This window comes from Streptopelia decaocto (assembly GCF_964273445.1).
Source record: "Streptopelia decaocto genome assembly, chromosome: 3".
NCBI classification, from domain to species: domain Eukaryota; kingdom Metazoa; phylum Chordata; class Aves; order Columbiformes; family Columbidae; genus Streptopelia; species Streptopelia decaocto.
This window is the reverse complement of record NC_138656.1, coordinates 84,672,200-84,694,170: the sequence shown is the minus strand read 5'-3', so window position 1 is coordinate 84,694,170 and position 21,971 is coordinate 84,672,200. Positions and strand designations below refer to the sequence as shown.

General features: G+C 42.3%; 2 protein-coding genes across 3 annotated transcripts in view; both read left to right on the top strand.

The window, feature by feature from the left end:
- Positions 1-1,143: 1,143 nt before the first annotated feature.
- On the top strand, positions 1,144-3,541 carry RIPPLY2 (ripply transcriptional repressor 2; the record flags this gene model as incomplete). The annotated part of the gene is given in 4 exon segments (XM_082048898.1): positions 1,144-1,160; positions 1,162-1,462; positions 1,609-1,673; positions 3,335-3,541. Coding segments are annotated over 4 exon segments (549 nt in total). The 3' UTR covers positions 3,501-3,541.
- Positions 3,542-6,186: 2,645 nt separating this feature from the next.
- Positions 6,187-21,971, top strand: part of LOC309437422 (cytochrome b5 reductase 4-like) — a 38,662-nt gene continuing 22,877 nt past the window's right edge. For both annotated transcript variants that reach the window (XM_082047836.1, XM_082047837.1), the window contains exons 1-5: positions 6,187-6,330; positions 7,578-7,731; positions 10,545-10,645; positions 12,706-12,790; positions 16,537-16,578. In XM_082047836.1, the coding sequence (XP_081903962.1) occupies positions 6,256-6,330; positions 7,578-7,731; positions 10,545-10,645; positions 12,706-12,790; positions 16,537-16,578 (457 nt within the window). In that variant the 5' untranslated portion in view covers positions 6,187-6,255. The remainder of the gene's footprint in view (positions 6,331-7,577; positions 7,732-10,544; positions 10,646-12,705; positions 12,791-16,536; positions 16,579-21,971) is intronic.

Below are 21,971 nucleotides of genomic sequence, written 5' to 3'. Positions count from 1 at the left end.
GATATTGTAGAGAAGGCCTAAGTTACCTTCTCTCTGCAGCTATTCTTGGATAGTGGTAGGGTAGACGCACTCTTTATAGCTACACTCAAAAAGACAAAATATTATTCAAAAGGGTACAGTGCCTCTCTCTTCGTGGTGCCCAGTAATGTGAGTAATGGGCCAATAAATTAGCGGGGTTTGAAGACCTCCTTCAGAATCTAGGGCAGCTCCACCCCACCAAGGCTCCTAGCTTCCCTAGGGCTGATATTATTACTGTTTAGTAGATCTTATATATGATCACTCTACTGTTTCTGCCCCCCTCACATGCATCGGTGATTGCAATCTCAAAAAGAAAAGGGGAAAAACAAATAATGAAAAAAAGTAAGCTCCCTTGGTACCGGGAAACATGGAGATGGTACAAGTTTGGCATAGAACCTTGTGCATGTAGCAACAGCATCTGATGCTGGCAGCAGAATGAAGTGTCGGGACCACGTGAAAAAGACGAAAGGAACGCAGGTCTACTCGGTAAAAATACCCTACCAAAAAAAAAAAAAAAAGCCACCACGCTAACTAAGAAAGCAACGTTATCTTGGGGGAGTATGTCACAGAGCGTATTGGGGGGTGACGCATTATGAAACAAGGACCCCTCTAAAGAGCGTGATTTCCTCCCCCACCCCTCCGCCCGAGGGGGGAAATTCCTTTGTCTGTGCCCGGGAAGCGCTGTCCCCCTCATCCCCTCCTTACACCCCCATCCCCCTGCAGCTCCGCTCCCGCCGGTTCGGGCGCGGGGCGCGGCGGGCGCTGCCGGTACCAGCGCGGGCCACGGTGCCGAGCGGAGCGGAGGCGCTGGCACTCTCTTCTCACACGCCTCGCCGTGCCGCTCTAGGGGAATCAACACATTTTTAACAACAAAAGGCCGCGCTTGCGGCTGCTTTAGTCCCATCACCGGCGCGGAAGGGCCTGGGCACGTCCCCGGTGCCGCCTCGCCCCGTCTCCCGCCCCGTTCCCACAGGGGCTCCCCCCCTCCCGGCAGCAGCCATGTGTCTGCTCAAGTGCGATTAACACCGACTTGCCAACTCCCCACCCCCCCGGGCCATTTGGGGCATGCACGCGCCCGCGCCCCGTGTTTACACAGCGGAGCCTTTTTGTCGATGGCGCTGGCAAATGAGCCGGGGGAGGTGGGCTCCGCGGCGCGCAGCGGCCGCCGGCGGCTATAAAAGCCTCCGAGGCCGGGGTGTACAGGGCTGGGCGAGTGGCCGCGAAGCGGCGGAGGATGGAGAGCGGATGGATTGGGTGCTGCTGCCGCCCCCGCTTGCTGCTCCCGCAGGGCTACTCGCCGTTCTCCGCCTCCTCCCGGTGCGGGGCGCGGCCCAGCCCTGCTCTGACGGTCCTGCCCTCGGCCCGCAGGTCTGTGCCCTTCTGGCGACCCTGGGTGCCCGTGCCGGACGAGGTGGGACAGCGGACCGGCCCCAGACCCACCGCAGTGAGTGGGGCGGAGGGCGGGGGGTGGCACCTCCCGCCGGCATCGCTGTACTAGCGTTTAGGGAGTTCTGGGGGGGCTGTTTGGGGTGGTCCCCTCGAAGGCTGGGTGCCGTGCCGGCGGGCTGATCTCTGCTCTCTCCCCCCCAGCATCGCAACCCCTGCGGGCTAGCAGAAGCCTCCCGAAAGCTGGCGCAGTACACGCACCCCGTCAGGTAAGTGGCTGCCCCGGGCCGCTGCCGCTTTCCGCGGGGGAGCTCCGGGCACCCGGTCCCCGCGCTGCCGGGGCCTGTGGCGCTGCATGGCCAGGGGGTAAGAGCTAAGCACTGGCTCCCCCACCCCTTCCCATCCCACCCGTGTATTTGTGTGGATATCGAAGTGCCTTCAGCGCGATTTAGCCGTTTAAGTGCTGTTGAACTGACAGATCCTCGGGCAAACGATTGACAACACTTGTGGATTTACCAGGTCTTTAAGATGAAATGTTGGCATGCTTTTGTGGTGTAGGACTTTACATATGTTTACACAGTTATGTGGGTTGTTGTGGGTTTTTTTTTTGTGGTGGCAGAAGCAGCTTGCTACTCATTCCTGTGCCCAGGATTAATAAAGGGAGGGGAGAGGTAGTTCCTAAAGCTGTCTTGCTGTGCAAACCTCCAGTGTCCTCCTGGGGCAGAGAAGCAGGTGCAGGCATTGGGAAAGAGTGGCAGGAGAAGAGAGTACAGACTAAACCAGCATTGCTAAGAAAAATACTCATGTAATTACTGCACTGTCAGTTCTGAAAAGGAAATAAAATAACTGCAGTTGAATCTGCAGGAGAATCTGTATACAGAAGTACTAGTAGGTGTTGCGAGGTGCTTAAAATAATTGCATAGGTAATTCTTCCAGACAAGATGCAGCTTTCTGCCAAAACTAGGCTCCAATCCTTCAAATACTATACACAGACTACCTAAGCAATTGCATGGACTCTGACTTCACTGTCACTGCTCTGGTGCTTAGATATGAACAAATACTGCAGGGAACACTGGGAATGAAGAGATGTTATAAAACAAGTGTCAGATACTTCGTGCTGCAAAGAAAGCAGTGTTCTGTTAAACAGTAGCCTGGAAAGCACTTTTTGTAATTGCTAGAAAACCATCTAGTTCTGTTTCTTAATGTATTTCTATTATAAACAATCCGTAGTCAGCATTTGTGTTGCAATGTGCTCTTGGGACCTCTATTGTCTATTTCTTCCTGCTACTTACAAACTGTAAACAAAAGAGGATGCTAGTTTAAAGGAATAGGAGCTGTGAAGTATATTAATTGCAATCTGTTATCTCATTAGCTGATAGCTCTTGCTAACCACTGTATTATCAGCAATCTTTATGTTAATTTCTGGATATAACACAGACTACTTTAAAAACTGGACTTAGGGGGCATCTTCCATAAGGAACATAAGGAATCTGTTAGGTGATTGTTCTTGGAAAGACAGGTGAAATATCAAGGTCCTTTCCTCCTAGACCTTTATCATTCCTTTCACTTTGATATTTGTCTTGCGCCATTGTAAATGATCACCTAGGTTGGCAGCCTTCGGTAACAAAACTACTAATGTAATCAGGATATATTGACACCCATTATCTTCCCTAGGAATAGTTTCAGTGAGGGCAGTGTTACTTGAATCGGATCCCCAGGTAATACTGTTAGTGAGATACTGGAGTGGGAAGTTTCAGATGCAGTGGATTTTGGTTTTTAAACCATTTTTGCTGCAAAACTAGCTCTTTAAGTTCATCCTTACCTATGTAGGAAGCTTGTTGTAACAGAATTTCACTGCTGTTTCTTGTTAGTCAACCTCCAAGTAAAATATGTAATAACAATATGCAAACCTATTGTATACCTGTTTCAGACTATTTTGGCCCAAATCAAGGTGCTATGATTACTTATATCAGGAAGCCGAAGCACTTCTGAAAAACTTTCCAGTTCAAGCTACGATTTCCTTTTATGAAGACTCAGATAGTGAAGATGATGAAGATGAACTGGAACATGATTCAAGAACAGAATCAGATTGCTGATTGCAGGGAAGGCCAACACAACTTCTAAGACTTAATTCGAACTTAATATAAAATTGTATTATAGTATTTTTAAAGATAATTTATTTGTATGTAAGTTATTCTTAATAAAATGGAAATGTTTTGTAATTTTATCTAAGCCTTTTTCATTTGTTTTATTCCTGTCCTGTTTTAGGCAGGGAAGGTATTGATTAGTATCTTTAACTAAGGTCCTATATTTTGTAGACTATAACTTGGACATCAATTTTAGGAGCCGAGAATGGCTGCCTTGCTTTAAAGTGCTCTATGGTTGTGTGACTTCCTCAAAGTTTGAGGACACAAGGAAAGATCTTTCATTGTGATTTAGCAGGCTCCATGTAGGAAGATATAAAGAAATAACTGGATTAAGTATTCTAATTATGTGCCTGTTGTAACAATAAGGTTTCAAACATGGAAAAGAAACAGTATAGCTGTTTACCAGATGTCCCCATCTGGAGAAGGATCCAAATTCTGCTCTAGTTATACTTTTAAAGAAAAAAAAAACCAAAACACACAACACCAAAAACAAAACAAAAACTCTAGTGTTTTTTTGTCATTGATACTCTCTCATGTACATGAGCTGTATTGTTATGCATACAGTATGAAACTATCAGTTTTGCTTGTAAAGTGGACATCAAGAACTGAGAGAGTTGCAACGTGAGTTGTTTTGATCACAGAATGGTTGGGGTTAGAAGTGACCTCTGGTGATCATCTAGTCCAACACACCTGCTAAAGCACGTTCACCCACAGCAGATCACACAGGAATGTGTCCAGGCAGGTTTTGAATGTCTCCAGAGGAGACTCCACAGCCTGTTCCAGTGCTCTGGCACCCTCAATGTAAAGAAGTTTCTCCTCATTTTCAGATGGAACCTCCTGTGCTTCAGTTGGTGCATGTTGCCCCTCATCCTGTTGTTGGGCACCACTGTAAACAGTCTGGTCCCATCCTCTAGAGCCACGCTTGAGGTATTTATAAGAATAAATAACATTCCCCTCTCAGCTTTTTCTTCTCCAGGCTGAACCAGCTCTCTCTGTTCTCATAAGAAAGATGCTCCAGACCCCTTATTATCTTCCTAGCCTTCTGCTGGACTCCCTCCAGTAATTCCCTGTCCTTCTTAAACTGGGGAGCCCAGAACTGGACACAGTACTCCAGATGTAGCCTCACCAGAGCAGAGGGATTGTTTGTTTGTAGACTGATTGTTTTGATAATCAAAGCCAAGTTTGATACCAATCATCATGCAGACCAAAGCCCATAAAGGGACAAAAGATCCAAAATTTTAATTCAAATGCCAGTCGCTACTGCTACTGTAACCAGTACAGCTTCCCCTACATACCCGAACATTTCCTTGCCTGAGTGCTCATGAGTGTTGCTGCAGGCTGCGCTGTCTCAGTGTGGCAGCAGCAGCAGCCCCAGGGTGCCTGCCCTGTTCCACCTTCCCCTGGTGGGCCTGGCCCAGCCCAGCAGGAAGGAGTGGATCTTCACACACAGCCCTTCTCCCCATCTGACCTTCAGACCGTGGGGACAGCAATAGTGCCCCTTGTCATAACCGTCGGGCTCGAGGAGTGGCTGACACGCCAGAAGGCTATGCTGCCATCCAGCAAGACCTGGACAGGCTGGAGAGTTGGGCAGGGAAAAATTTAATGAAATATTACAAGGGCAAGTGTAGAGTCTTGCTTCTGAGCAGGAACAGCCCCGGGTTCCAGTATAAGTTGGGGAATGACATATTAGAGAGCAATGCAGGGGAAAGGGACCTGGTGGACAACAGGATGACCATGAGCCAGCACTGTGCCCTTGTGGCCAGGAAGACCAATGGCATCCTGGGGTGTATTAGAAGCGGGGTGGTTGGTAGGTCGAGAGAGGTTCTCCTTCCCTCTACTCTGCCCTAGTGAGACCACATCTGGAATATTGTGTTCAGTTCTGGGCCCCTCAGTTCAAGAAGGACAGGGAACTGCTGGAGAAAGTTCGGCGCAGAGCCACGAAGATGATTAAGGGAGTGGAGCATCTCCTGTATGAGGAAAGGCTGAGGGAGCTGGGTCTCTTTAGCTTGGAGGAGACTGAGGGAGGACCTTATTAACGTTTATAAATAGGTATAGGGTGAGTGTCATGAGGATGGAGCCAGGCTCTTCTCGGTGACAACCAATGATAGGATAAGGGGCAATGAATCCAAACTGGAACACAGGAGGTTCCACTTAAATTTGAGAAGAAATTTCTTCTCAGTGAGGGTGCCAGAGCACTAGAACAGGCTGCCCAGGGCAGTTGTGGAGTCTCCTTCTCTGGAGACATTCAAAACCCGTCTGGACGCCATTCTGAGTAACCTCATCTAGGTGTTCCTGCTCCGGCAGGGGGATTGGACTAGATGATCTTTCGAGGTTCCTTCCAATCTTTAACATTTTGTGATGCTGCGAGCACCGTACCTGGCGCTGGGAGACCTGGATGTAAAACCAACCTCACTGCAGCGGGAGACAAACTCCCGACGGTGAAACAAGCGGGCGGACGCGCTGCCCTGGGCAGCCCGGCACCGCTCTGCAGGGTAGCCCCGCGGGCCCGAGATGTCAACACGGACGCCCAATCCCAAGCGCTTCCTATCAACACCGCCCCGCGTCTGGGCCGATGCCGCGAAGCCTCCAGCGCGCCTGAGCCCCGCCCGTGTCTGGGCCCCGCCCGCCGCCGCGCCTGCGCTCTGTGCCGGAGCGCTCCGCCCGCCCGGCCGCCGGGGCGCAGGTCGCGGCCCGGGCCAGCAGGATGCTGAATGTGCCGCCGCAGGCCTTCCCCGCGCCCGGCTCACAGCAACGGGTGGCTGCGAGCGGCCGCGCCAAGGTAAGGACAGCTGGGCTGCCGCCGCGGGGGTGCGGATCACCCGCAGCCGGGGCCTTCCCGGTACCGCGGCCTGGCGCCCTGCGGCGCTGCTTATGCTCCGGCCGCGGGGCAGTCGGTGACCGTCGCTTAGGGCGGGGGGTCTGGAGGGCGCGGGTGCGTGCCGGGGCCGCAACCCGGTGGGATCGGCGGCACCCCGCTTCGTCTCGGCCGCTGCGCGGCCTGGCCCTTCCCGGCGGTGCCGCTGTGGTTCGGTGGCGGGTTCCCGGTGGCGGCTGGGGAAGGGCTGCCTCTGCCGCTTCCCCACAGTGACCGCCGAGAGACCGCGGCGGCTGGGACAGGTTCCCCGGGCGAGCGGCCGGTGCTGCCGCGTCGCTGAAAAATACTTCGTGCTTCTCGTTTTTGAAGGCGGTGATGGCGATAGCACTTCCCGTTCTGCCTGCCCCGGCTGGCTCGGGGTTCCTCCTGTGCAGAGACGGAGACTTTCAGCTTGGAATTACCGTGCACAGCTTGCATTTCGTGGGTCTTCATCTTTGGAGTAGTTTTGGGGGCACTAGATGCCTCCAGACCTCACTTGGAAAGCAAACTCAGAGTAAAGTCAAGTGATGCAGGTCTATGTGCCCTTTAGTTTTCTCGTTTCTAGTTGTGCTGTGGTTTTGTGAGACTGTGATTCTTTAACCCTGCTCCCTGCTGTTAGAGCCCGGATCAAAGGGGTTCCCAGTCTGTCATGCTGTTGAAAAGGAAGGTGCTTAAGACACCCTGATGATTTTGCTCTGCCTTTCAGGCGGCTAGAAGACTTTGGCTCCAGCTTTCTCTGGGTGAGACTTCCAGTTACTGTAGCACTTGCAGAAAGTTTTTATGAATGCTGTGAAGGTGAAATCTTCTACCGTGTCCTACCTGGCCGTGATTTTCAAATGTCTCTTTGATGCTTGTAGGTTTCCAGGCCATAACTGAAAGGTTGCTTATAAAACTTTTGAGCGACACAGGAGTACTTGGGATCTGTGGTTTGCTTTGGGATGAGTCATCTAAGTGTTTGTTGATGTTCAGTAATTCCCTTGCCTGCACTACTTTGTAGGAAGCTTCCTTAAGCAGCCTCACTGCTGGGTAGGACTCCCAAGTGTTGGTGAAGAATACAGGTTGTGCTGTTTCTTGTTTTGCCCAAGTCCTTCTTGAGAGCTTAAAAAAAAATAATATTGTATTGCTCTTTCTTCCTCTAGAGTTAATAATGTTTGTATGCTTTTATTTTTCAGGTACCTTTAAAACCAGGAAGGAGCCTTATGGATTGGATTCGACTAACTAAAAGTGGGAAGGACTTGACTGGTTTAAAAGGGAGGCTGGTTGAAGTGACTGAAGATGAGCTGGCTAAGCACAACAAAAAGGAGGACTGCTGGATATGTATAAGAGGTTGGTTGCTGTGATGTTGCTTTGCTTTTTTTTGTTTGTTTGTTTAGTGTCTCTCTTCTGTACTTAAAGAAGCAGCAACAAAACCCAATCAAACAACAACAAAAGCCATGCCTCAAAACAAACTATATGCCATCTGATGTTTAGGGCAAGTGTAATCTTGATGTGATAGGACACAACTTTGTTCAAGTTAGAGCTTTTATGTAACAGAACTTTTCTTTGCTCTCAAGCCTTTCTTAAGAAATCTTCCAAGTGGGCATATTTTACCCTGTTTTATGTTTGCATATGAAAAAACCAAAACACAATATTGTAGGTGGTACCTTAAACAACAAGAGCTTAGCAAGAATAAGGTATTGAAAATTCTGATATGTACTTATACTCCTTAGTCTTGGAGAGTTTATTAACCCTTAGCAGTTAAATATTTTTAGGGGTTGCTTTAAAGCATCTAGAGACATGAATACTAATAATGTTACTTGAATTACTTTTTACTTAGTGTTTAATGTTACTCATTACTTTATGTTACTTAAATGTTACTATAGAGAATGGTCTTTGGGAAATAAGTGTGTAAGCGCATGGATTGTTTAGTGAGGCAAATGATAGTTGCCATGCAGAGCAATTATAATCTGTATCTTGCATAACAAACATCTGCGGTAACTGAGCCGTTCTATTTATGTTATTATTTTTATGAGATTTTTAGCTCAAAAGTTGAAAGTTTTATATAACAATGTTTGAAAGGTGGTTTGGAGCAATAGCCTTGGCTAGAAGAGTATTTTCAGTGCTGAAGTTCCTAGTTGCCTTACAGAAATGAGTAACATGTTTACTTTCTAGTTTAATTATTTAGAGGCTAACATACATTAATATCACCTTAAATTTGTTATGAGTTAACAGCATTTCCTGTGAAGATAGATTAGGAAGATCAGAGTAGCTATATTGTGGCCTTTCTGTAGGAAGAGTGCTTCATGTTAGTGGTAAGAGTTCAGAATTTCTTTGTGAGGGCAGCTGTGTTTTTGTTGGGTGTTAAAGGGGATGAAAGTGGGGATAAAATGTCATTCAGTACTGGCTTTTGAACAAAATAATAGGATTGTTCATGCTCTGTGTTTTGCTCTTGCACATGCTAGCAAAGCTATAGTGGGAGGAGAGCTAAAGAAAGCTTATTAACTGTGGATGTCTGTTCTTTTTTTCCTGTCACAAAAAGGGCCATCTGCTACTGCAAACAGAATCACAGCTTAAAAGCATTTATGTTTTGGTTTTAATATTTTTTCCCCCTCTTGATTGCATCTCTGAGGTTGTTTTTTATAAAACCTCCATCATACTGCTTCTGTATTCATCTTTAAATTTTCCCGTCTTAGCCTCGTCTTTGTTCTAGAACCACCGATGGAAAAACCAGCATAACTGAGAATCCTGTTAGGTTATCTGTAGACCTGATATGTGGACAGGTAGTAAAACAACACATTGTGGAGAAGATAAATTAAGTCTTTGCATTGGTAATTAGACTAGCTGTACACAAAAGAGCAGAAATTGATGAGAGGAACGTGAAGCAGAAGATTAGGAGCTAAATTTGTTCGAAGACCAGTGATCATCAAAGCTGTCAAATAGACCATAAGTATATAAATTGGGATGTCAGGGGAGCTAAAAAAGTGTGAGAGATACATATATGAGATTTGTTTTGCTCCCGCAAGTTTGGTAAATTGAATATTTGGCTAATATTCAGGAAGTCTTAACTATGCAGATATTTATGTACATTTTCTTGTGTGCAGTAATCAGTGTTGCACACAAGATGGCATAGCAGATACATAATTTAGAAGATCAGGTCAGTCAAATATGCAAATATCCTTCCTTTGTTGTCTAGGATAGTTGTTTTTACCAACTAGGATTGTCCCAAGTATGTCTCCCCCTGGGCCAGTGCTGGATGTCTACCTCTTCTTATGACGTAGTTAATTTACACTTCTTAATGTGTTGAAAACTTCTTATGAAAGCATGGGCACAGTTCCTATTCTGGTAGCTTCCTGTTTTGGTAATGTTATATATCTTCCAATATTCTTCTAGGTGGGCCCGCAATAGCAGCATTTCTGTGGTTAAATTTGTTTATAGCTGCATTCTCCAGGCTCTAATTACAGTGCTTGCATATCAACAATAATTAGACTTCATCATTTCAGACCTATGGAGTAGCATTGTTTTGTCTCCTTGGAAATACCAAGAATAGTACTCATGTAGAAAGAATGCTGAGCCCTTTTATTGGGTCAAATCTGATACCAGAGTTGTAAGCCTTAGGCTATGTTTAGTTTTTTTGTATTGCTGAATCTGAAGAGTAGGAGTTTTGTTGCTGATGGTAGCAGTTTTTCTTTATGGGAGACAGTACATTCAATAGGCATTTTATTCCATAGGGAAACAACTATGACAGCATTTAGGGAGTAACGTGATTGGAAGGGAGACTGAAGACTGTGTGCTAACTGGCTCCATTTTATGTATTTAAAAGAACCAAAGGCTGGTTTACCACCTAGCTAGGATCCATCATGTTCAACTTCAAGGGTTTATTTTGTTAAAGTCGTACCCCTGCAGGTTTCTCCAGCCTCTCAGTGGGACAAGTAGTATGCCATTGTAGGGTTGTCCTCTCTATGTACTAAGTTACCTCTTGTGCTCTATATGATTGTGTAACTTAAACTTCTGGTTTTGGAAAGTCATACTATTTGTTCCAATGATGTCTACTGTTTGCCATGACACTGATATGCACTAACCTTTTGGCTGGTTTTGAAGATAGGAGTGGTTGTAGTGGTAGTAGAAATGCTGCTCACATTTTTATATTCCATTTTCTGCAGGGTTTGTGTATAATGTCACTTCATACATGGAATATCATCCCGGCGGTGAGGATGAACTAATGAAAGCAGCAGGAACTGATGGTACAGATCTCTTTGATCAGGTGAGAACAACTGGCAGCAAATGACACTTGCTTACTGACAGGTCTTTTGAAAAATGCGTGTTTTCTGGTTAAAAATAACTAGGGCATTCCAGTGGAAATGATGATTTGAAATTTTTCATATCTAAGGAAAGACTATGGGCTTACTGCTCAGAATGGCACCTATGTGTGCTGAAAGGGGCATGTAATTTAAACTTTGTACCAAAAGGCAATAATGAAAATGTCACTTTATGTCGTTGGAATGATGCTTCAGTTTGACCATTTTATTAAATTAACTTTTTTGGCAGAAATAGCAATAAAGCTAGCAACAACTTGAGATACCACCTTCTTAATAAATTACTACAGTGACTAATTGCTGTCATCTGAGAGGTTTTTTCTTCTCAGAACTTTCTCTTTTTGAAAAATACTTGTAGTATTCTTTTGTGTGTTCACTTGGCCACAGCATTATCAGTGAACAAAGTGCTAAGAAAAAAATGCTGGAGCCACTATTAATTTATTGTGAACAAATCACAAGATGACAGTTTCTCTCTTCTTTGTTTACCATTTCTTGAAATTATTTGATTAGACTCAGGAAATAAAGGGTCTGCAGAATAAGTGTCCTTTCTGTAAGGAATCACTTGCAAACCTGGTGCTCTACGAGATGATTCACTGAGTTGGTATTTTTTATGAACAGACATTCTTCGAGTCTCCTTGGCTCACAAGGTTTATCTGAGAAACTGGGAAAGAACAGAAAGGAAACTTCTGTTTCTGAAAGGAAATCTTTCTCTCTTTACAGTTCCTGCATCAGAGTGTTATGCCTTTATTTGCAAAATATTTTTAACAACAAATGTAAATAAAGATATGATGATGTTTTAGCTTTGTTAAGTTTCTCTTTTGGTTAATCCTTTCACAAATGAAGTGTTGGATTCAAGCATAATTCTCGGTTTTCAAGGGATTTTCTGCTAAAAGATTGTCCAGTATCAAGTTGTGGCCTGGAATCCTGTAGCTGGGTCATTGTCAAGTGTTGTATGATGTACTCAGAAACAGGAGTCTTGACGTCAAGAATATTTGGGGAAGCCTTCAAGTTGTTATTAAGAGCAGATACATACTTGTTACTCTTTAATTTTGTCATGAGAGTAGAAAGCAGTGTTCAGATCATTAAAATATGCTATGCACATTTTTGTTTCCGGCTGATGTCTTTCCTGTTCTGGAGGTGTTTCTGTTGTTATCCCCTCTGCTTTAGCATTCTGTGTCTGTTGGATACTGATCTCTTTAAAAGTTTGTTTTTCTTAAATTTCTGGAAAAAAAACAACTGTAATTCAAAATCCTTCATTTCTTTGTTATCTGTATACGAGGAGACTACAACTTGTGGATGGGATTCTTTATCTCATCTCCTTAGCTTGTCCAGTTTAAAGTTTTCATTTTTAAATGTCTGCATACCATTCACATTTGTCATGCAGCACTTTGTTTCCTTTTCTCTTCTTGTGCTGTTATCCTGGGTGCCCTTTCAGAATTGGCTTTTCTGCCGTCCGTTTCCTCTGCAAATTGTCCAGTTCTGTTTTGTAAAGCTGCTGCTTTTTCTTCACTTTATTTGACTTCCTAAGATAGGTAATTTCCAGATAATTTGGTGATAGTAAGACAGAAACAAACAGAAATACACCAACTTGGTAGGAGGTGCTTATGTGTCTAAACGACTATTCTTTATCTCGGTTTCCTTCATCCTTTTTCCCCTCAATTGTATCTAAACAGGGCTAATTACCCTTGTTGCGAAGACAATACTGTTAATTGCATAGCATCCATCATAAAAATGCTCTTCTGAAATATTTTCTGTAGCTCAAGATTATGATGTTCAGATACTGCAAAGCATAAAATGAATCAATTAAACTATTGTCACTTTTTCGTGGTCCTATTCTATTATTTAATTACATGCTATCTGTAGTAGAAGTGAAAATAAGTACTGAATGATGGCAAACTGCTAAATGAACTACATTAGCCACTGTACAAAAATGAACTTTTCTATTTCAGTGTGTATAACAGCGTAGTAAGAATTACAAATTTTGTGAAAACTGATTTTGTTAATATAGGTTCATCGTTGGGTCAATTATGAATCGATGCTGAAGGAATGTCTTGTTGGGAGAATGGCTGTCAAGCCTATTGCTGCTCCGAAAGGTGAGGGGTTTAAGAATTAAATGATGTCTATTATGTTTTATTCCAAAGCTATCTCTTAAATTGTATTTATGAGGAGAGTCTCTTTTTCTTGCATAGAGATGAAGGCTGTTGCATATATTGTCTTTTTACAGCAGATACCTGAAGATAAAACTATTTTATGCGTGAAGACTTTTATAAGTAATGTACTGCTACATTTCTTTTGGTCTTAGTAATCAGAAAACAGATGTGTGTGTGTGTGTGTGTTATATGTATACAGAATTACATATATATATTTTTTTTTTCCCCTCAAGATCCCTCTTTCTTCTTCTAATCCCAGGGGACAAACTGTCATAGACAGCGCTCTCATCTTGAAATAAAAGTCAGTTTTTCGGTCTGGTGGTTTTAGCATCAGAGGGAGATCTGTCAAGTTGCATATTTATTGAGATATATGAATACACTTTATGGACGTTTATCCTTTCCAGAACACTATATTAGGTCCTTTAGTTTGAATTTACTTGGAGAAAATTTTGCTGATACAACAGACTCCTGTGAGCCAGGACAGCCAGAGATGTAGTGTGTTGTCTTAAAATGCTTGTGATGGTTTCCAGAGCCTTTAATCTTCAGTATTTGTTTTGGTTTGTAGGCCACAGCAAAAATTTCCCATACCTAGGAAGCAGATGCTATTACTGAATATTGACCCTTAGCAAAACTGTACTGAAAACATGAAAGAATTAATCTTTGCAACTATTGTTATATTCTTTTTAATTCACAAATTCTGCTGTTTCTTGTAGCACTTCAACTTCTGACAAGATGCTTGCTTAGTGCATACTTGTGTAGTGCTTAGATCGCATCACCCAGCAGTTAGGTTATGATTGGTCTGTACATGAAGTGGAATAGTATTTTACATTTCCACGTTGCTAGGTAGCTAATTCCAGGTAATTAAGGGAAATGCTGCAAAGTATGAAGAAACCTTGGCAGCACAGCTGCTTCATGGAGGTGAGGTGTTTCAGATAAGTTACTGCCACTTTGTCAGCTGAGTTAGAAATTTAAAAGCAAACTTGACTTTTGCTGATTTTATTAATCTAACTTTTCTGCAACTAGAAGGAATTCTTGTTACAGACAGTTGGTAAAAAAAACCCAAGTCTTTGCCCCTGCCAGCTATGACAATCCATTTTCTACTGTTCACTCCTGCTTTCTTCTGAAATAGGACTGCTCTATCTGTTCTACTGTAGTAAAGTTTGCAGGAAAAAAAGTTGCCAGCTGGTGTAAAAATGGTTCTGTTGCCTGCATCTCTTTTGGCCATTTCAGGCTTGAAGAAAAGGTGGTTTCATTAATTAGGAGTAAAACTCATTAGAGACTGGATTTGCTGAAGTTCTTAACTGTAAAATTCTTGAAGTTTACTGTGATTCCTGGTATGCTATATATCCTCCTATTTGATAATTCACTATTCAAAAGATGTGATTGACTAACCTTATTCTCAGGCAGTGATAATTCTTGTCTTGCATCCTTCCAGAAGACTGAGTTTAGCCAAGTTTGCATTTGAAAATGGAAGAATAAAATACAGTGTTAAGGTGCGTGGTTTTGAATATAGGATTAAATGGGCCTATAAGTACAGAGGAAAGACAGGATTTCAAATTATGGAATGCATTGCTTGCTTTTTGTGGCGGAGGGTGAGTGTTTGGCAGTAGGGCAAGCATCAGTGCTTAATGTTTGGTACAGTCTCAGTACAGAGCAAGTCAGTCAGATGTGGGCTTGTCGGGCTGTTGCTGGAAGATTTGTGATTGTTTAGTTTAGTTGTGTTTCCTGTGTTCAGGTGTTTTTTTGGAAGGTTGTACAATTATTTGCTCGCTTAACTGTTGAAGGAAGCTGAACCTTGTCCTTGCATATTCAAGTTTCTTTGGTTGTGTTTTTTTTAGTTTTTTTTGGTTCTTTTTTTTTTATTTTTAAGAAAATAAGTCTTCTCAAGGTGCTGATGATAGTTAATGTTTTGTCAACTTGTCTTTTGGGAATGCTGCCTAATGGTGTGGTAGGAAATTCTGATGTGTCCCTTCTGCAATGTTGCAGAGCATTGGAGCTCTGCACTCAAGTGTGTAGTGTTTGTACTTGCTGAGGTGGACAGTGCAGCAACTACAACAGTACCCAAGCACATAAGAGATTATTTCAGTGTCTCCCTTCTCCTTCCATCTCCTTTGGCAAACCTGTACAGCAATAAGCTGCTTGCCTTCCCTTCAGGGTACTCAGCTGTAAACAGCACAGACATTACTTTGTTGTCTAGTACCCTTTACTACTGCTAATTTTTCTCACAGACACACCTTAGTATCTACTTCCCTATGTTATTTTGGCAGTAACGTAACTTGGGAGTTGGAATATATGTTGTGTTATTGTTAAATCAGTGGGATTAGGCTGAGAGCAGTGGTATCATATGAGGAAGAGAGGTAGAGCTGTGTCTTAGAAATGCCTCAAACCATCCTTAAATTTGCAATGCCAATTTCAGTGCGGTGTGTTAAAATGTACTGCAATGTGAGTAGACTTTTGAACATAAAAAATGGTCTTTAATCAGAAACAGATTTTTGTGAATGACTTGCCTATCCTGGCAGAAAGCTTGAAGTGGTGTATAGCAGAATAGACAGACAAATACAGCCTCACCAAAAATTTTTGGTGGACTGTCCCATTCATCTTGTGGAGTGTTTTGTTTTCACCTTATAGTGGCACAAAACAAAAGCCTCTGATTAAGGCAATTCTTGGTCAGCTCTGAAGTAATTTTGCAACACTGTATGTTTGCTGCTTTGTTCTGGGAGCCATTCCTTCATTTCTCTCACTGGCATTTTTCCTCTAAGACTGGCTGCTGCGATACAGGGCACCGGGAGGGGTTCAAAAGAACGGAGGGATGAAACACGTTTTGGTTTTCATAAAACGGAGCAGGAAGAACACACTCGTTTCTCCTGCTTCCCCAAACCCGGCTCCCGTAAAGTAGAATATAAAATGGGCCTTCGTACTGGGACATTCTGAGATATGCACATAGAGGAGACAGAAAGTGACCTGGGTACATGCAAAGCACTAGTTTCCCCGCAGATTTGCTATGAAAGGAAGGATATGTGGCTGAGAGGGATAATACCTTTGCCCTAGAACTGGGTGCCATATGTGTGAATTGACAGTATGTAATTCACCTGCTTAGTCTTTATCTTTTTCCTGATAGTACTTGTTTGTTTGTTTGTTTGTGAGTAGTTGCAGCATACTGTAGGTTTAATGAAAAACTCAGGAAGTAACTTGTGAAATAAAACCGTTTGACAGAAGGAGCCTCCAGAAAGATTTTCTTTTCACTGGGTTTCTGCCAAGGATTAGATTTAGATAGTTGTACATCAGATTCAGTGTCTGCTATGTGTTGTCTTGACAAATGTCATCTAAAGTCTGACAGATTTAGCCAGCTTCTTAGCTTATGAAGTTTAGAATTGCACAAGGTAACCTGTGACGCTTGTTTCGAAGTGCCAGATTAGAGTTCTTGCGTTTCCAACCCTTTCGTGCTGTGAAAATTTTGCAATTTTTACCATAGTGTTTTTTAAGATTTATACATCATCTTTTGGAATGGAAATCAGTGCTGCAATGTAGTTGTGACTTCTTGGTGTCTGAAGCATCCTGGCCAATCTGTTAATGTTTTGGAAGATTTGTTTGGAGATCCTTACTTTGGCTTATTTCTTTAACATGATGTGTGCAGCTGCCCTGCCATAACTTCTTACTGTCATGCTTGGTTTTTTTCCTAATGCTTATAGAGATTTCTTCTACTCTGTCTGAAGAGAAGAAACAGCTTAATGGTAAGTATTCACCTGGAGTGAGGTGAGGAGTAAATCTTAAATTTGTTTGAATATTATTGAATGAGCAATGTCTATCCAGACTTTTGTCTGTCTATATTTGAACTGATCTTGAGACTGTAGTGATCTGTGGAAAATAGAGAAGGCAAAATCCTAATTTGGTATTGTGAATTCAGTGTTTAAAAGTATTACAAGATGGCAGTAGGGCAATATAGAAAAGAGAGGTATGAGATGGGGGAGGTTTCTGCTCGAGTCAGACGAGATCACAAATAACTGTGTGCTACAAAATCTGCCACTATGAAATTGCCACACTTTCTGATCTTTCTCTCTGTCAGAAAAGCTAGGAGGCCATGGGGCTGCAGTAGCAGATATGGGAAAAAATCTTTGGGAATAATTATGATTATTAAGTCTCTACTAAAAGCTGAAAGGTCATCACTGGTAAATGAGTTGAAGTGGAGGTGAATTAGCTCTTACAGCATGACTGAACTACTGGGGATGTAACTGCGAGAATGACTGGACTGTCTTTTGGTATAGCTCTAGGAGAAGCAAGTGCAGTTCTTTGAACATGTCAGAAGGTTGACAGTAGTCCTCATAGAGATGGGGAAGCATTCAAGCTTTGAACAAGCCTTCACTGAGCCCTTCGTCAAGTACTGGAGGTAGCCTTGATTGCTAGTGATCAAGATCTGTGTGTTTGATTTTGATACTTTAGGGAATCACTTCTGGAGTGATTAGTCATCTTAGTACAAGAGTCTTCCTAAAATAATATGGCTTATGAAGTCCCATCAAATGAAGTTGGATGGGAGTGTGTTGGTGAAGGAAATAAGATGAACATCTGTGAAAGGAAATAATACGTTTCGAACTGAAGGCTTACCTTTTGGTGTGAGAGGGAACAGGTGCAAATTGGTCATGGAAAATTCAAGGCTGAAACTTTGGAAGGAGTCTACAGCAGTCAAATTTTGGAGTGGCAGGAGGAACAGAAACCTAGATATGTCTTAAGATGAAGCCAGAGAAGTTTTTCAGGGTGGTATTCCAGCAAGTGCAGGCACAATGAAGGGAAACTTATGTGTTCATGCTTTTTTTGGTGAATTTGAGTTCCCATTTGTTTTTTTCTGTTCTTATACTGTCGTCCTTGCCCTCCCTTTGTGTTCTGTAAACGTTGTATTTGTCTTCTAAAAGGCAGTTTACCTGTTAGTATGTATGAGCATTGAGCTACACAGAAAGGTAAACAGAAGAGTAAGCAAGACTGATTTTAGTTGCTTCTGTTTTGCTCTATAGTCTTATAAGATGCGAAGCTAAACTTTGACGAGGTCTGTTGCCTGACTTACGAGCAAGTTGTTGGAAGCTGTTAATCTTGCTTTGAAAGACAGAGAATGAGAAAGCAAACTCTGCTTTATCAGAATTGTAGCACTAGGCAGTAGCTAGTCGTTAAATACGTCATAAATATTTTTATTCAAGTAGAAGACTAGCTGTACCATATATTCCAGTGTCCTCTTCTTGGTTATATTGGTTCATGAATTTCTTACTTTTTGTGCTTGTATAGCTGTCCAGAGCTTTCCTATGCATCTTTCATATTCACAGTGGATCCAGGTAAAGAGAAATAAGTGCTATTCCCTTTCTCTTCCATCCTGCTTCCCTTCTTGCTCCTAGCAATAACTTTCCTTGTTCAGGTTATATGACTTGTTGACAGACATAGGAAATTATTCTTATGGTAGTTTCCAATAACATTTCCAAAATACCGGTGGTTGCTTGTTGTATTCAGTTTACCTGCCTGGCAAGGCTTTTCTTTCCAAAATAGGGGGGGTCAGTTCCTGAGGTTACCTTCCATGAGGTTTTTCATATTCAGTTGTTGTGTTCTGGTGCTTAGTTCTTGTACATTTAAGTCAAAATGAGACTAGAAATAAGCATTGCTGTCTGAAAGTGGGAAAGAGAAGCCTGTGTCATGGACTTTTGATGTTTTGGAAGTTGTTGGCACTAGTGAAGACATTTTTGTCCAGTCAGTCTAAAATATGCAAATAATTGTATTTGGAGTGTGCTCAGATCAATCAACCTAAATGTATCCTCAATTTTATGAACATCAATTCTATATTGCTTGTGATAACAGTCAGTGTGGGTGTAGCCTAATGTGCTTTCAACATCTGTTCATAGTTGAGTTTCAAACAAAAGATATAAAAATTTCAAAATGCTGCCATTACCAAAGCATGCGTGAAAAACTCATATTTGTTTGAGCACAAATATGTATCAAATACTTATTTTAAAAAGTGTCTTGCACTTTTGAGCTAAACTGAATTTCTCTTTCACTGAAACGATGATGATGATTTTTGTAATATTAATAGTAAAAAAAAATAAATTACTTGAGCACTTCCACCATCTGAAAACAAGCTAATGCTTGAGTATATGCACATCAGACCTTGAAAATCTTATGTTGTAGAAAAGGGTGATGGGAGGAGAGTTTGAGCTAGTGTCGAGTACAGAAAACTAAATCTTAAGGTTCAACAAGCTGGAATTCTTTAGGTTAAATATTATAAGTATAAATGTTCCTGTTTTTTCTTAATAATATTTGGATTTTACAAATATGGGTCAGGCTTGTTCTGGGCCTTTTAAGAACAAAGAAAACAATAGGTACAGAAAGCCTTCAGGGCATCCTAAAATAGTTTAGATTGGAAGGAACACCTGGAGCTTGTTCAGTGCAGTCTGCTGCTCAAAGCAGGGTGAACTTGCATACTGGATCAGATGAGCAGCCCCACCCTCATGGGAAGGGAAGAGATGGGGTGGTTTGGGTTTTCTGTTGTTGTTGTTGTTTTGATTCATTTGTTTTTGTTTTCCATACACATAACCACAATTTTTGCTGCTGCCTGTCCGTTGCCTCTGTCCTTCTGTGCCCCTCTGAGAAGAATGTGGCTATCTTCCCTCCCATCCCCTTCTCTTTAGGTAGTTGAAGACTGCAGCTGGATTTCCCCCATAGCCTTTTCTTCTGCAGGCTGAACAAACACATTTTTCTCAGCCTCTTCTCATATATCCTGTGCTCCAGCTGCTGACCATGTTGGTGGCCTTTCCCTGGACTTGATCTGGTTCTATCAATATCTGTCTGGCACTGGGGAGCCAAAACAAGATACAATATCCCAGATGTGGTCTTAAAAATGCTGATGGAGAGGTAGAATTGCTTCCTGTGAACTGATTGTTGTGCTCTTGCCCAGGATAAAGTTGGCCTTCATCATCACAAGGGTGCAGTATCTGCCCAACTTCAGCTTGTCTGCTAAGCCCCTGGAAAGTTTCCTGCAAAGCTTGTGTTTAGCCAGTCAGGCCTCCCACTTGCTTTGTTGCATCAGATTTTTTTTTTTTTTCCAGGTGCAAAATTTGGCATTTGCTTTTGAGCTTCATGGAGCTTTTGCCAGCCCATTTGTTCAGTCTATTAGGGTCCCTTTTAATGGCAGCCGTGACCTTCTGTGTTTTGACCACTTCCATTGATATGTTATTGCTTACCTGCTTCCTGACAGTGGGACAGCACGTGCTCTTCAGGTTGCCAATGATGATATCAAACAGTATCAACATTCCATGTTTCTAAGGAATAACAGCTATAACTAGTCACCAGTTGGACTTTGTGCTATTGATCACACCTTTTGTGACTGACAGTCCTACTAATTTTCTCTCCAGATTGTAATCTGCCTGTCAAACCCAGCTGTCTCCAGTGTGGCTATGAGGATAGTGTGAGACTCTGTCAATAGTTTTGCTGTCTCATCTCCCACGGGATTCTGCAAAGCAGTTCCCTGAACAAGCTGAAGTTTGCTCTTGTGAGGTGCAGAATTGTTAATTCTGCTGGTCACTTCTTTCAGGACCTTAAGCTCCCTAATTTCACGCCTGCCATGAGCTTTCAGTTTCACTACCAGTTCTTCTTTATTTATGACCACCATTTCCAGTAGAGCACTTTTCTTAATTGGTTCTTTGATCACCTGAATCATTGTCTTTTTATTGCAATGTGACTCCTTGTTTTCACATAGCGTCTTACAGTATTTCAGAATAATTCATAAATAAGTTGGTTTGCTAGAACGTTCTATTTTATCATGGCTGTTCATTTCTGTTGACCTGCAACAGCAAATAGCAGTGTGTATGACCATGAATTCCTCTTACCTTTTGAGGCCAACCTAAGCATTTGGTGTATGTCCCCAAAAAAAAGCATAGGCTTTTATCATTGGGTGATTGATTTTCTGACTGCTCTGCCTTTTAGCTTCCCTGGTGGCTGCAGATGGTGTGTATTTAGGGGTAATTAAGGATCAAATAATAAGTAATTCCAGTGAGTTTTAGTTGCTTTGGGTTAATCTTCCCAATCTGGATGATCAAGTAGTTTTGACAGATTGGATTAGACAGAATGGCTTGTTTTGTTTTGTTTTTTTTTAATCTACTTCCCACATGGTGGAACCACTCAATTACTGTGTTTAAACTTGTGCTCATAGTACAAAACTTACTGGCCTTTAGAAGATAATGACCTAAGTAACTTAGAATTCATACATTAATTATTTTATGCATAGCCAATTCAGGTTTGCAGGGTTTGCTTTTGGATGGGCTTGAAACTAGCACTTACCAACTGTTATCTTAGACCTCTGCCAGGAAAACTCCTGCTCTTCATGTGGTGCTACAAATCATATTATATTTCAGCCTGTGCAGCTTTCTCCATCATGATTCTATGTAACTACCTTGAATTAAAATTTATGAAAGATTCCAGTTGCTTTTATCTGTCATGTCTGCTCAAGTTTTTGCCAGGTGTGTTCAGTTTCTATTACGCCAGAGATTAGTACGGTTGATGTTTTCAGAGAATGACCAGGTGTTTTCTCCCAGTAAAAGCTTTTTCAGGCTGTTTTGTGTTGTTTAATAGTTAAAAGTGAGTAGCTGGTTTAATGTGAAAATTCCTAGTGAAGTGTGAAATAGATTAAGCCTGATATCTTTGATTAACTGACTGATATGAAATTTTACTTGTGAATTAGGTTAGACCAGACATCCCAAATTGAATTAGTTCATCTGAATTGTATAAGCAAATAATTCAGATAACCTTTTTTTCCATGCTTCACTGTCACACAGTATGAAAGCACAAGCGAGTAACAGATGAAACTGAGGCCAGGCTACATGTACCAGAAGGGCTGCACGCACAGGTTCTGTGGTATATGGAACTTTTAATTTCTGAAGTAGAACTTCGTGTTCTAGGAGCCTGCTCTCCAAGAGAAAGTGCTAAATAAAAACAAAATTTAAAAAGTATGTGGATACTTCTGGCTGCCTCTGAAAACAAATCCATTAAATATTCTGGAGAGGTATTTAGGACATTGAATTAAAAAAATAAAAACCCACCTCTGGTCATGATTTCTATTAGTGAGCCTTACAGCAAATATTTTAATGACTCTCTGTTTTTT